The sequence below is a fragment of the Dendrobates tinctorius genome, unplaced genomic scaffold, assembly GCF_039654945.1.
Source record: "Dendrobates tinctorius isolate UK_male_01 unplaced genomic scaffold, ASM3965494v1 ptg000107l, whole genome shotgun sequence".
Taxonomy (NCBI): Eukaryota; Metazoa; Chordata; class Amphibia; order Anura; family Dendrobatidae; genus Dendrobates; species Dendrobates tinctorius.
Window position 1 is genome coordinate 36,033,395 of NW_027361775.1, and position 15,096 is coordinate 36,048,490.

Consider the following 15,096-nt stretch of genomic DNA (forward strand, 5'->3'; position numbering starts at 1 on the left):
CAACGAATGGAAGAAGATAGTCACCCGGTCGGGTCAACTGTAGTAAGGGAAGTGTCCGTGGTAAAGCCAGGGTCTTCTGTCCAGGAAGAGAGCAAGACCACGACCTTCAAATCTGTGATCGAGGTACCCGAAGACATGCAAGAAGCCTGTGCGGAGGAAGGTGTACATGAGGCTTTCAAAGATGCGTTCAAGGCGTGTAAGGTGCACTGGGCACCTGAGACTCGGCAGTTGGTGATAATATCAGCCAGAGAAGATACTGCAAACCAGGTAACTGTCCAGAAAGAAATGTATTTACAATGTCTCCACGCAAAACTGCTGGTCAGGCGGAGTAATATGAAGGCTGCTCGACGCCTAGAGTTAGCAAAGGAGGCTATGGATCGGCTGGGTTTGCGGAAAGATGTGGTTCCGGTACCCAAAGCTCTGATTGGAAGACTCATTGGAAGATCCGGGAAGGTAATGCAAGACCTTGTGTATATCTCCGGTGTGGTGAGGGTGAGGATCCCTCCTGATGATGAAGACCAGGTGTCCAGTGAAGTGGGTAGAATTCCCATCATGGTGGTTGGCTCCGCTGAGAGCCTGAGAGACTTTCGGATGCTCGTAGAGTATCGAGTGGGGTACCTGCAAGAGATTGAGCAGTTGAGGCGGGACCGTCGGCGAATCAATAAAGAGGCACGGAACACCAGGTGGCAGCCGCCTTCAACCCAAGATGTAAGGACCCGAATGGTTCCTCCGAGAAGTGAAATGGCAGATGGCCGAATAATGTCAGCAGGTGGTAGTTGATAGATCGTAGTTCCTATGAAACGCTGAATGAGTCAGACTCAGGCCAGACAGTAGGCTTAACCAAGACTTATGACTGTACCAACCGAGGGAGCTGGTCGGGGAACAGAACAGACAGAGAAAGGAATGGGATGACTAAACAGTGTCTGATAATGCAGACAGACTGTAACTGGAGGGCCAAAGATCAGGGCCGATATTCTGACCGCTGGGGGCGGGGGAGGCCTAACGTAGAGATGAGGCCGTATGACAGATGGAGACAGTTCTCTCGACCTGTGGGGCAAGGTGTAATGAGTGCCCGGTCTCGAGATCCTGGGGTTATGCTGTGTGCTCAACCCCACAGGTTTGAACAAAGGGGGAGGTATGTGGTGTAATGACCACTGTGTCCGCTAGGGGGCGCTGTGTGGATGTCCGAGGAGAGATGATGAATGGCAGAGTCATGAATGACCATTATGTATCTCAAGGTGGGTGGCCTTGAGATGGAGACTGATGTGTGTATTGATCAGCAGTGAAATTGCTGAGGTGTTGTTTCAATGTGTCAGGGAGAAGTCTCCAGGTAACTGGGGAGACGGGCGAACTAGTTACCTACAAACCCACCCAGGGGGTGTGTTTAAGGACGCTATTGCAAAGAGTGTGTGAATGGGTCAAGGACCTGTGATGAGGTCATAGCCATGTGACCCGGTGGGCGTGGCTGCGGACCATATATGGTGGCAAGGTAAGGTCACATGTGGTGAATGCTGGGACCCGGTTGGTCCAGTGTGAAAGGTCCTGCTGAGATGGGGCTTCCTGGCTAACAGCCTGTGAAGTGGCTGTGAGTAATGGCGACGTGTGCCTGTTAGTTCCCTGGAGGGAATGAACGTGTGCAGCATGGTGAAGCAGCATGAGGAAACCCTGACAAGGTGAGATAACTTGGGGCTAGGAAGCCTGCGCATTGAACAGTGCATAACTTATATGACTACAGGATAACAGACGGAAACTCTGTAATGGACGCTGTGCTGATTATATGCTGCTTTCTGTTGCTGTGATGGTTTATGATGCTGAATAAACCGAAGGGACTATGATTGTTTTGTGGAAAACCTGTGTCGGATCTGGTTTTTGTGGCTGCAAGCGAGTATCCCCCATTTGAATAACAGCGCTACCTCACAATATATATATATATATGTGTGTGTGTGTGTCTCAATGACATATGTGTATGTATATATATATATATATATATATATATATATATATATATATACACTGTGTGCAGAATTATTAGGCAGGTTGTATTTGAGAGGATTCTTTTTATTATTGAACAACAACTATGTTCTCAATCAACCCAAAAGACTTATAGATATCAAAGCTTAATATTTTTGGAAGTTGGGAGTGGGGTTTTTTTAGATTTGGCTATCTTAGGAGGATATCTGTTTGTGCAGGTAACTATTACTGTGCTTAATTATTAGGCAACGTAATAAAAACCAAATATATACCCATCTCACTTGTTTATTTTCACCAGGTAAACCAATATAACAACACAAAATGTAGAAATAAACATTTCTGACATTCAAAAACAAAACAAAAAGAATCAGTGACCAATATAGCCACCTTTCTTTACGATGACACTCAAAAGCCTTCTATCCATAGATTCTGTCAGTTGCTTGATCTGTTTACGATCAACATTGCGCGCCGCAGCCACCACAGCCTCCCAGACACTGTTCGGAGAGGTGTACTGTTTTCCCTCCCTGTAGATCTCACATTTTATGAGGGACCACAGGTTTTCTATGGGGTTCAGATCAGGTGAACAAGGGGGCCATGTCATTATTTTTCTTCTTTTAGACCTTTACTGGCCAGCCACGCTGTGGAGTATTTGGATGCAAGTGATGGAGCATTGTCCTGCATGAAAATCGTGATCTTCTTCTTGAACGATACCGACTTCTTCCTGTACTACTGCTTGAAGAAGGTGTCTTCCAGAAACTGGCAGTAGGTCTGGGAGTTGAGCATCACTCCATCCTCAACCCAAAAAGGTCCCACAAGTTCATCTTTGAGGATACCAGCCCATACCAGTACCCCACCTCCACCTTTCTGGCGTCTGAGTCGGAGTGGAGCTCTCTACTGATCCAGCCTCAGGCCCATCCATCTGGCCAATCAAGAGTCGCTCTCATTTCATCAGTCCATAAAACCTTAGAAAAATCAGTCTTAAGATATTTCTTGGCCCAGTCTTGGTGTTTTATCTTATGTTTCTTGTTGAAAGGTGGTCATTTTTCAGCCTTCCTTAGCTTGGCCATGTCCCTGAGTATGGCACATCTTGAGCTTTTTGATACTCCAGTAACGTTGCAGCTCTGAAATATGGCAAAACTGGTGGCAAATGGCATCTTGGCAGCTTCACGCTTGATTTTTCTCAATTCATGGGCAGTTATTTTGCGCTTTTTTTTATCAACACGCTTCTTGCGACCCTGTTGGATGTTTGCCATGAAGCTCTTGATTGTTCCCTGATCACGCTTCAAAAGTTTGGCAATTTCAAGACTGCTGCATCCCTCTGCAAGACATCTCACAATTTTTGACTTTTCAGAGTCCGTTAAATCTCTCTTCTGACCCATTTTGCAAAAGGAAAGGAAGTTGCCTAATATTTAAGCACACCTTAAATATGGTTTTGATGTTATTTGACCACACCCCTCCTCATTACAGAGATGCAAATCACCTGATTTACATAATTGGCAGTTGGCTTTCAAGCCTATATAGCCTGGAGTAGGACAACATGTATACAAAGGATGATGTGATCAAAATACTCATTTGCCTAATAATTCTGCACACTGTGTGTGTGTGTATATATATATATATATATATATAAATATTTATATATATATACAAACGTCATTGAGACGCATATATGTACTCTATGTGCTATGTGTATATATCTATCCTTTCTATTCTTCGTTATACATGTCAGTGTGATTTTACTGTATCGCAAAATGATTTGACGGATTTTGTTAAAGGACACCGGTGTGTATTTCTCGCAAGTCACATGTCTGGTCCATGTGTAATCCGTATTTTTCTTGCCCCCATAGACTTGCATTGGAGTATTTTTGGAGGAATACGCTGACAATCGCAGCATGATACGATTTTCTCAGCCCATTAAATACGGCCGAGAAATATACGGCTGATGGAGCTGCCCCATAGAGAAACTTTGGTCAGACTGCAATGCGTTGTTTTTGCACCACTCACTCGTTCGTATTTCTCTCTAGTGTGACGCCGGCCTTACTCATATGCTCTCCAATTCACAACTCGCCACTTTTGCACCAGACCCTATCTCATCGCATTCTCTCCTCAACCTCAACACTATGATCATCCCGATCATAACAGTTCTCTAAATCTCATCACTAAGCTCTATTGTTTTCTCTTCTGTTTTCAAATATTCAATAATCATGCCCAGGAACAGAGAGGGAATGGAATTTAGCCCTGGCATTTAAATTCACACAGGCCCATGCTGTCCCTTCATCCTTCCCTAGCTAGTGGTCTTTATTACTAATATTACTCTATTTGGAGGTAATGAAGAATTACTTCGAGACCTCTCTTTACAATAATTATGTTATATATGATGAAAAAATAATAATATTAATAATAATAATAAACCTATGCCACAATAATAAATTTTCAGTACGTCAGGCAAATACCACCTTGATCAGTAATGGCCACAGACTCAAGGAAAATGAAGGTGGGTTACTGCTATGGGCTGGTATTGCTAAACATGAGCTAGTTGAACCTTTTCATGTTGAAGATGGACTTAAAATCAACTCCCATACCTACTGTCAGTTTTCAGAAGGCATTGTCTTCAAATAGTGGTACAGAAAAAGTTTACATCTTTCCAAAAAACCATGATTTTTATCTAGGACAATGCGCTATCACACGCATCGCAATCTCCACTGCCTGGCTAAACAGTACACTCCTTAAAGATGAAAGAATAATGACATGGCCCCCTTCCTCATCTGACCTAAACCCTATTGGGAACTTGTGTGCCCTTCTCAAATGGGATATTTATAGTGAAGGAAAACAGTCACCTCTCTGAATAGTGTCGGAGTGGCTGTGGGTGGTGCTGCTCAAAAAATTGATCATGAACTGATTAAAAAACTGACAGACTCCATGGATGGAAGGCTTATGAATGTTATTGAAAATAATGGTGATTATTTTGGTCACTGATATTTATCTGTAAATGTTCGAAATGTATTTTTGTAAATTTTGAGTTATTTGAGATGAAAGTAAGCAATTGCGATAGGAAAATTTACATTTTTCATTTAGTTGCAAAATAATTCTGCACACTATTAGTTGCCCAATAATCTTGAATGCATAAATATTCTCTTACATAAGACAAAAAAAATCACTTTTACTTTCTTAAATATTGAGGTTACAGGTTTATTAACTTTTTGCCTGACCGATAGCACTATAGTTCAGTGAAAAAATTAGTCATCAAAAATGCAAATTGTCTAATAATTTTGCACAAAGAGTGTCTATCACTATAAATGACATCACGCTTTACCCTCAATTACAGGTCTGATGCATCCGTGTAACACTTGACTCTGCCTCATCCTTCAATCCTCACATCCAAGACCTTACTGCCTTATCCTACCTCCAGCTCAAAAACATGTAAGTGCATGTTTTCATCATGTCTCACCTAAACTAGTGCAATATCCTACTCTGGGACCTCCCAACTGTCAGGCTGTGTTCACACGTAGCGTTTTTTTTTACATTTTCGTGGCGATTTTAAACGCGCAATTTTGACATGAAAACGCAAAAAAAAGCATCCCATGCAATCCTATGGTATTCCGCACATGCTGTGCTAATGCTGTGGATTTTTCCGCGGCGGAATTGCATTGTGGAAAAATACGCAGCATGCTCATTCTTTGTGCGGAATCGCAGGAAAATCCGCACATAGGAATGCATTGTTCTGCTTACTTTCCGCATGTGGCTATGCCCACCATGCGAAATGTAAGCAGAACATTTGCGGATGGTACTTGCGGTCTGGGGGAGAGGAGATTCTTCTCCAGGCTCTGGGTACCATATCCCTGTAAAAAATAGAATTAAAATAAAAAAATTGTCATATTCTTACCTTCCGATGTCCCTCGCAGCGTCACCAGGCCTCAGCGATGCTCCCGGCAGGTCCCATTCCCAGTGATGCATTGCGACAATGACCTTTGCAGACATCGCGGTCTCGCGATACTGTAGCGGTCTCGCGAGACCGCAACGTCATCAAAGGTCATTGGCGCAATGCATCACTGGGAACGGGACCTGCCGGGAGCATCGCGATGATCGGGAACACTGCACGGGACATCGGAAGGTGAGAAAAGCACCATTTTTTTTATATTATTTTTAACATTAGATCTTTTTACTACTGATGCCGCATAGGCAGCCTTAATAGTAAAAAGTTGGTCACACTCGTCAAACACTATGTTTGACGAGTGTGACCAACCTGTCAACCAGTTTTCCAAGCAATGCTACAGATCGCTTGGAAAATGCTAGCATTCTGCAAGCTAATTATGCTTGCAAATCGCTAGTTTTTCCGTGAGAAATAGGCAGGAATTAAAATGCTGTTTTCTCGCATATTTCCCGTGGAATGGAATTCCGGAATTCCAGCGGAAATTTCCGTGGGAATTCCGCAACGTGTGCACATAGCCTCACACTAGCACATCTTTAGGCTTCAGACTATCCTTAACGCCAGTGCCCAATTAAAGCACATCTCCTCTCGCTACTCTTATGCATCTTCCCCTCTTATGCATCTCCCCCTTCCAGTTCCCAAGCTAATCGAGTTTAAACTACTAACAATGATTTCTAAGCAGTCCATTACATATTTGATCTCCCCATACATCTTCAGACTAACCTTGGTGATACACTCCCACACATATTCTACGGTCCTCTTAAGACCTCCTTCTGTCCCCTACTGTCATACGTTCATTACCCAATTTCCTCCAAAAAAATTTTGAGCATCCATCATCCTTTTGAATTCAGTGCATCAACAAGTCAGATTGTCTCCCACATATGGAATTATCAGAAGCAACCCAATAAAGCACCTCTTCAAAAGTGTCTACTGTATGCCATACTCCCTATCATGGGAGTTTCTTTCCTTTGCCAATCTACTGTCTCCTTTCTCATTACACTGCAGATTTTAAGCTCGTAAGAACAGGGTCCTCTTCTCTTCTATGCCAGTTTGTCAGTTTGCTTACTTATTTTTAATTATAAGATATGTATGTTTCTTTTTCACAATTACAGAACACTGGAATTAATAGTGCTTTAAAAATAAATTTTAATAATTAATAATTTCCTTGCAACTTCACCACATGATACATGAAGTATTGCAAAGTTTGTATAGACATCATCATTAATCTAATGACCTGTCCATAGAACGCACAGACATTCTGGGGTTTTCTAAGTGAGTAATGCCCAGAACAAACCACAACCACTGAGCTTTACTGCTTGGGGGTCTTGAGCAAGAGCCATCCCCCTACTAACTCACATTCACCTTCTAGATTATTCGAAGGCAGAATTTTATCCAACACATCTTTTCTGATATAAGCCACAGTTCCAATTGTTTTTCATTTTTTCATATTTCTGTTATGATGGGTTACTTGCTTGTAGTGTGTTACACAGTAATTGAAACTTACATATAACATGCTGTAAAATGATGCACCAAAAGGAAAACCTGATGGGATGTCAATCATCGGAGACACAAAGTCTTCATAGCGCAACGTAGCTTCTTTTCCTTTTGTGTATTCAAACAATCTGTCCTCTGTGATAAAGATAATATAATAATGTAAATCATAGATTTATATCAGCATTTAATGAAGATTAACTGTGCCTGGAAAAAAGAAAATATAAAATTTCACTTTGTACCTTTGCAGGTAAATCCATCGCCGATATATCCAGAGTTACATTTGCAATTATATGACCCTGGGGTGTTAGTACAGACTGCGTTAGGGCTGCACCTGTGACGTCCTGTTGTGCATTCGTTCACATCTGGAAAGCATGGACAGGTATTATATAGCTAAATTCTTTATTTAAGGTATATGCAGTTAAATAGGGACAGTTGTAAATTAGAGGTTTAGGCTATGTGCACACTTTGAGTATTTGGATACAGAAATTTCCACCGCATCTCTTGGGAGGAAAAATGCAGTGGCAAAAACACGTATTTTTTATGTGTTTTTGCAAGCGCTTTTTCACCTGCAATTTTCTAGCTTTTCTGGACATCAATAAATGCTATAGAGATAGATAATAGATAACGATAGATAACAGATAGAAGTAAAAAAGAAGCCAGCACTCCATATGAACGTAAAGAAGTTGTCCACTACTATAACTTTTTTTTTTCATAAATCTTTCTATTATGTGCCACTAAAAACACCCACTGTGTTTATTTTAGCAATATTACCTTTTATCATACTCTCGTAGCACATTTTCAGTGCTGGCTCCAGCTCTCATGGGGTTAATTGACAATTTCCTTTCTCCTGACTTATTGTACTCTAATACTACAAGTTCCATGATGCATTGCACTGGCCTGTAAGCCGTCAACAACCACACCCACTCCAAAACACACCCAAACCCCTCCCTCCTCTATCTTCAATCTGAGGCATCTTATTGTAAAGGTCTGTGCAGACGTTGTGGATTCTCCTGCGTTGTACAGTACCATAATTTCAATGTAAAACAAAAACGCTGCAAGTTGATTTCTGCAGCATGCCAACTCTTTGTGCAGATTCCGCAGGTGAAATCCGCACAACGGCTTTGTGCACACAGTGCGGATTCTCCTGCAGATTTTTCTGCACAAAAACCACAGCTCTTGCAGAAAACGCAGGTGCGTTTTTTAAGTGTTTTTGCCGTGGTTTTGATGAGGATTTTATACGTTTTTTCAGTGCGGTTTTGCCTGCAGATTTGTATGCGTTTTTGTAATCTAAATAAAGATATGGTCCAACCTCCTTTTTTACATTTGTCCAACCCACACTCCATTACACACACAGATAGACAGATCGATAGATAGATAGATTTATAGATAGATAGATAGATAGATAAATATGGGATAGATCCATATATCTATCCATATATCTATCTATAGATATATCCATAGATATACAATATATATTTCCATAGCTATATCCATTGATATTTCCATAGATATATCCATAGGTATTTCCATAGATATATCCATTGATATTTCCATAGATATTTCCATAGATATATCCATTGATATTTCCATATATATCTATAGATATTTCCATATATACACTCACTGGCCACTTTATTAGGTACACCATGCTAGTAACGGGTTGGACCCCCTTTTGCCTTCAGAACTGCCTCAATTCTTCATGGCAGAGATTCAACAAGGTGCTGGAAGCATTCCTCAGAGATTTTGGACCATATTGACATGATGGCATCACACAGTTGGCGCAGATTTGTCGGCTGCACATCCCTGATGCGAATCTCCCGTTCCACCACATCCCAAAGATGCTCTATTGGATTGAGATCTGGTGACTGAGGAGGCCATTTGAGTACAGTGAACTCATTGTCATGTTCAAGAAACCAATCTGAGATGAATCGAGCTTTATGACATGGCGCATTATCCTGCTGAAAGTAGCCATCAGATGCCTGTTCTTAGCTGAGAGGAGTGGTACCCAGTGTGGTCTTCTGCTGCTGTAGCCCATCTGCCTCAAAGTTCGACGCACTGTTGTTCAGAGATGCTCTTCTGCCTACCTTGGTTGTAACGGGTGGCAATTTGAGTCACTGTTGCCTTTCTATCAGCTCGAACCAGTCTGCCCATTCTCCTCTGACCTCTGGCATCAACAAGGCATTTCCGGCCACAGAACTGCCGCTCACTGGATTTTTTTTCTTTTTCGGACCATTCTCTGTAAACCCTAGAGATGGTTGTGCGTGAAAATCCCAGTAGATCAGCAGTTTCTGAAATACTCAGACCAGCCCTTCTGGCACCAACAATCATGCCACGTTCAAAGGCACTCAAATCACCTTTCTTCCCCATACTGATGCTCGGTTTGAACTGCAGGAGATTGTATTGACCATGTCTACATGCCTAAATGCACTGAGTTGCCGCCATGTGATTGGCTGATTAGAAATTAAGTCTTAACACACAGTTGGACAGGTGTACCTAATAAAGTGGCCAGTGAGTGTATATCCATAGATATATCCATAGATATACCATAGATATTTCCATAGATATTTCCATAGATATATCCATAGGTATTTCCATAGATATATCCATTGATATTTCCATAGATAATTCCATAGATATATCCATAGGTATTTCCATAGATATATCCATTGATATTTCCATATATATATCTATAGATATTTCCATATATATATATCCATAGATATATCCATAGATATACCATAGATATTTCCGTAGATATTTCCATAGATATATCCATAGGTATTTCCATAGATATATCCATTGATATTTCCATTGATAATTCCATAGATATATCCATAGCTATTTCCATAGATATATCCATTGATATTTCCATAGATATTTCCATAGATATATCCATAGATATTTCCATAGATATACCATAGATATTTCCATAGATATATCCATAGATATTTCCATAGATATATCCATACCTCTCCCAGGGCCTGCACGTAGCACTTTATTATCTTTATGTCCGTTTGAGCATTTGGACCTTCCAGGCTCACAATTGTTGGCAGGGATTCATGGATGACTATTGTTGCTCATGTGGTATGATGACTAGAGTTGAGCGAAACTGTTCGGTCAAATTCAAAAGTCGCCGACTTTCGCTGAAGTCGGGTTTCGCCGATTGAAACCCGACCATAGTGTGAGGTCGGCCATGCGGTCGCTGACTCGAGTGCCAAAGTCACGTTTCCCATAATGCTTCCAGCGCCTTTTCTCAGCCAATGATCAAGGACGCACACTGTGGGCAATGTGATGACATAGGCAGTGGCCACCACCATCTTAGAGAAGGGCATTGCAGTGATTTGCTGGCTTTGTGTGGCGTCACAGTGGCTATAAAAGCCCTGAACACCGACCGCCATCTTACTTCTGCCGATCTTAGCATAGGGAGAGGCTGCTGCTGGTCGTTCTCAATAGGGAGAGTGTTTAGGCAGGGAAAAAAAAAATCTGTGCTTCTGCTGTTAGCGATTTTCACTGTACAACACAACAGTTAGTGTGCAGTGACAGGGGAGGATATATTTGTGTGCAGCAGCTCTGGTGGTTATTAGGCTGCCTTATAAGGCTACCTGATAGCTGCATTGCTGTATGCACACTGCAGTGCAGACTGCTTTTTTAAAAGCAAAAATACGCTTGTTCCTTTTTCTGCACAGTTAGCTAGCGTTCATTTTTGCACACACCGTATAGAGGTGTACGCTCCTCACACACTACCGTGTACCGGCTGGTATCATGGACAAATATATGCTATCTGTGTGTGACTCCGTGAAAAGATAGACGGATATTTTTATTTTTCCATACATACACCGTATAGAGCTGTCCGCTTATCAAACAGTATTGTATATCTGCGGTTTGTATTGTGGTCAAATCTATACAGAGACAGCGTGTGTGTGTGAGACTCCGTAAATACATATACAGAAATTAAAATTTTTCCATACACCATCTAGAGCTGTCCGCTTGTCAAACAGTATCCTACATCTGCTGTTTGATAACGGTCAAATCTATACAGAGACAGCGTCTGTGTGTGACTACGGAAAAAAATAGACTGACATTTAAAATTTGCCATACATACACTGTATAGAGGTGTATACTCCTCAAACACTACCATTTTTCAATACATACACCGTAGAGTTGAGCAAAACAGGTCCGTCAATTTCAAAAATCGCCGACTTTCACCAAAGTCGATCATAGCGTGAGGCCGGCCATGATGTCGGCGACCCGAGGGCCAAAGTCGCGTTTCAAATGATGCTTCCAGTGCTTTTTTTAAGCCAATGATGGAGGACGCACACTGTGGGCAACGCGATGACATAGGCAGCGGCCAGCACCATCTTAGAGAAGGGCATTGAAGTGATTGGCTGGCTTTGTGTGGCATCACAGGGGGTATAAAAAGCAGTGAACGCCGACCGCCATCTTACTTCTGCCGATCTTACAATAGGGAGAGCTGCTGCTGCTGATTCTGAACAGGGAGAGCGTTAGGCAGGGAAGAAGAAAAAAAAAAACTGCTTCTGATGATAGCGCTTTTCACTGTACAGTTAGTGTGCAGTGAAAGGGGAGGATTTTTGTTGTGTGCAGGAGCGCTGGTGGTGATTAGGCTGCCTTTTAAGGCTACCTGCTAGCTGCATTGCTGTGTGCACACTACTGTTCAAACTGCTTTTTTCAAAGCACTCCAAATTTTATTATTTTGTCCTGGTGAGTTACTGAGTGTTCATTTTTTTACACATCGTCTAGCAGTGTACGCTCCTTACACACTAACGTGTATTCCGGCTGGTATCACGGACAAATAGAAGCTATCTGGGTGTGACTCTGGAAGAAAAAGCTGAGGAGTTTGTCCATTTTTCCAGAGCTACACCTTAGAGTTGTGTCCGTTTTTCAAACAGTTTCGAATATCTGCTGTTTGATTATGACTCGCCCCCAGAGGCTGTGGGGTACTTGGTGCCGGGCCCGTTGATTACAATGGGAGATGTCACAGTGGCAGTGACCCGGTCTGTGGCCTCAGGCGGTCAATGTAAAAGGGGTAGAGTGATGGGGACAAAGTTGTTGAGATGATTCGTGACGCCACCTGTGGTTTCTGGTCAGTTTGACCAGCACTGCAGGGTTGCTTCTCTGGGACAGATGGTGTGGTGCAGCAATGATGTTATAGCCCTCCACAGGTAGGGCTGTAGTCTCAGGGCAGAGTAGAGGAGGTTGGCAAAGGAGGGGATAGTGAGGAGAAGCAGATGATGCAGTGTTAGGCACAGAGATGTAGCAGTGCTGAGTGGGTTGGCGCAGGAAGAAGGCAATGAGACAGATGAATGCAGTTCCAGTTCTTTTACTCATGTTCTTGGCACAGACAGGTGCCCGCTTCAATGCTGCGGTCTCCAGATCAGGGGCTCAGCCAACTCCCAGGCAGACGGAATTAACCTTTCCAGCTCTCCCTTTCGTGTGCCTGTTCTGAACATCTCCTTTCTAGTGCTTATATTGAAGTACTTGTAGTTGTGTGTTAAACCCAAGTTCCTCCTCCAGATCTTCCTTGGAACTCTACTCGCATGGCAAGTGACTGTAGCCTGCTTCGGGGACTCCATCCATCATGTTCCGGCTCACATATAGGTTGCCACCGTGTCTTTGAGTCTTTTGTGGGAATAGAGTGGTCACAGCTCCTATTCCTCCGGTGTCTGCTGCTGGAACATTGGTTTCACAAACAGCCTCAGGGACCGGACCCTGGCCATGCGCTTCAAACTTCAGAAAGGGTTCTGCTCTGACCCTAGTCCTTAGTTCTCTTCTCCTTACGTTCCGTACTAAACTATCTTCCTTCTGAAGAATCAGGCTTTCTATTGCTCTTTCCCGTGCCAGCAGCTCCAGGTCACTGAAGTCTGCTGCAGCACCTCCTTCACTCCATCCCTCTCAGGGGATTTTCTCTCACAGACTGACATATTTCCTAATATTCTCCCACTCTCTTGTGCAGTGTAAGCTCCACCCACCTCCTAGCACTCTTCGTGTTCCAAGCAGGGAGCCATGAAGGTTGCTCTGCTACACTACTGTGTTTGTGTGGGATGCAGGTGTTGGAGGCTGGTCAGGTGTTACCATCTTACCTGGGGAGTGGGATACTACTCCTCAGGAGGAGGTGCAGTACCTCTGTGGTGACTGAACCCTCAGGGGCACCACATACCCCCTCCGTTAACCACAGCACGTCCGCGGGCTGTAAACAAATGAGTAGTAAGATGTTACACAAGGAACATACAACATTTTTAAAATGCATTTTAACAAGCAAACAATTTTTAAACTAAACTTCCCAATATGGGAGGCACTGATTCTTATTGTTGCAGAACAAGTTAACAGACTACCTATAATTTAACATTTTACCTAATTTAAAGTGCTATTGGCAGTAACCGTTGCTAAGAAGTTCACTACCAGTTCAGGGCCTACTATCCCTGCTGCAACATATTTTCCTTTGTCATTCACATTTTCACATTCTGCTGTTTCTTCTAACCCATAGGTGACCACCGCTGACTCCTGGCTCGTCACCGGAATTCAAAATTTTTATTCAAAGTTTCACTTTTTTATTAAACATTGCTACCAACTAAATCCTATAGAAAATCTGTTCTAATGCCATAACTATACTCTACTGCTATCACCATTTATATTAAAGGCTACCACTATAACCTATTCTTGTAGAAGAAATGCTTTCACTATAAAATACTAAGCATTAATTATTAAGACATTAAAGGCAATCATTCTTGGGTGATGTAGACACTGGTCCAGCCAGGATGTCTTGCAGTGTCCTTGGAATTGGAGCAGATCTCCAGGTCTGAGGTAGTCCTTATTTGAAGAAGGTTCATGTAAAACCAAGAAAGAACACCTTAACAGGCGCAACTATCTACAGGAAAGTTTGTGAATCATTTCAAGCTCATGATCACCACAGTTCTGTATAAAAGGGGAAAAACTGATGCCAAAAACTAGGCAAAAACTGGAATCAAGACAATGTGGCACAACGGTGCCAATACCCTCCTGAGCAACAGTTCAGTTAGTTGCAGTCATTTTTAATGCTTTTCTCCTCCTGGGGTGGTGGAAGCAGGCTTCTTTTGCTGCTTCCAGGGAAGGCTTTCAGCATGTCTGCGTCCTGCTGGCTTAATATATTGTCCATAGTCCTCCTGTTGGGCTTTAGGGATGGCTGCCTGTGGTGGTAGCTCAGCAGCTGTTGATGGTGCGGTAGCTGTTCTGGTTTTTGGTCGCTTGCATGGTAAAACTTGGGTGCTGCCACTTGATGGCTGCACAAGCACAGGACCATTTCTGTCCATAGGCACCTTGCCTAGCACCAGGATCATGGATTTCACATGGTCCAGTAGGCATGGCCAGGGCCGTTACGTGTCCATCACTGCGCACTGGGTTAATGTGGTGGATGCAGGCTCCACAGGGGACAGCGGCGGTGGAACAGTGCTGCCTAGCCCACGGTATAGGAAACAGTTGGCTGTAGGTGATCGGCCCTCCTCCTCCTCATCCTCCCCCTCCATAAGCGAAAGCTCGTCCACAGAGTGCAGTTTCACGAGCACTCCATCCACAGCTGCCAGTGTTGCACACAAGGTGTCCCACTATAGAACAGCTAGAGGTAAGTGGCAGCAGGCTGTGTTAAAGATGATGTCTTTGGGCGACAACACACACCGCGGAGGTTCTGGCCGACTACATGCAGCGACAAACTG

General features: G+C 43.0%; 1 protein-coding gene across 1 annotated transcript in view; it reads right to left on the reverse strand.

The window, feature by feature from the left end:
* LOC141100710 (uncharacterized) overlaps positions 1-15,096 on the reverse strand; it is a 503,724-nt gene that overhangs the window by 370,648 nt on the left and 117,980 nt on the right. Inside the window, exons 10-11 of the mRNA XM_073589357.1 lie at positions 7,633-7,755; positions 7,404-7,528 (exon numbers count right to left, since the gene is read on the reverse strand). Coding sequence (XP_073445458.1) covers positions 7,404-7,528; positions 7,633-7,755 — 248 coding nt within the window. The remainder of the gene's footprint in view (positions 1-7,403; positions 7,529-7,632; positions 7,756-15,096) is intronic.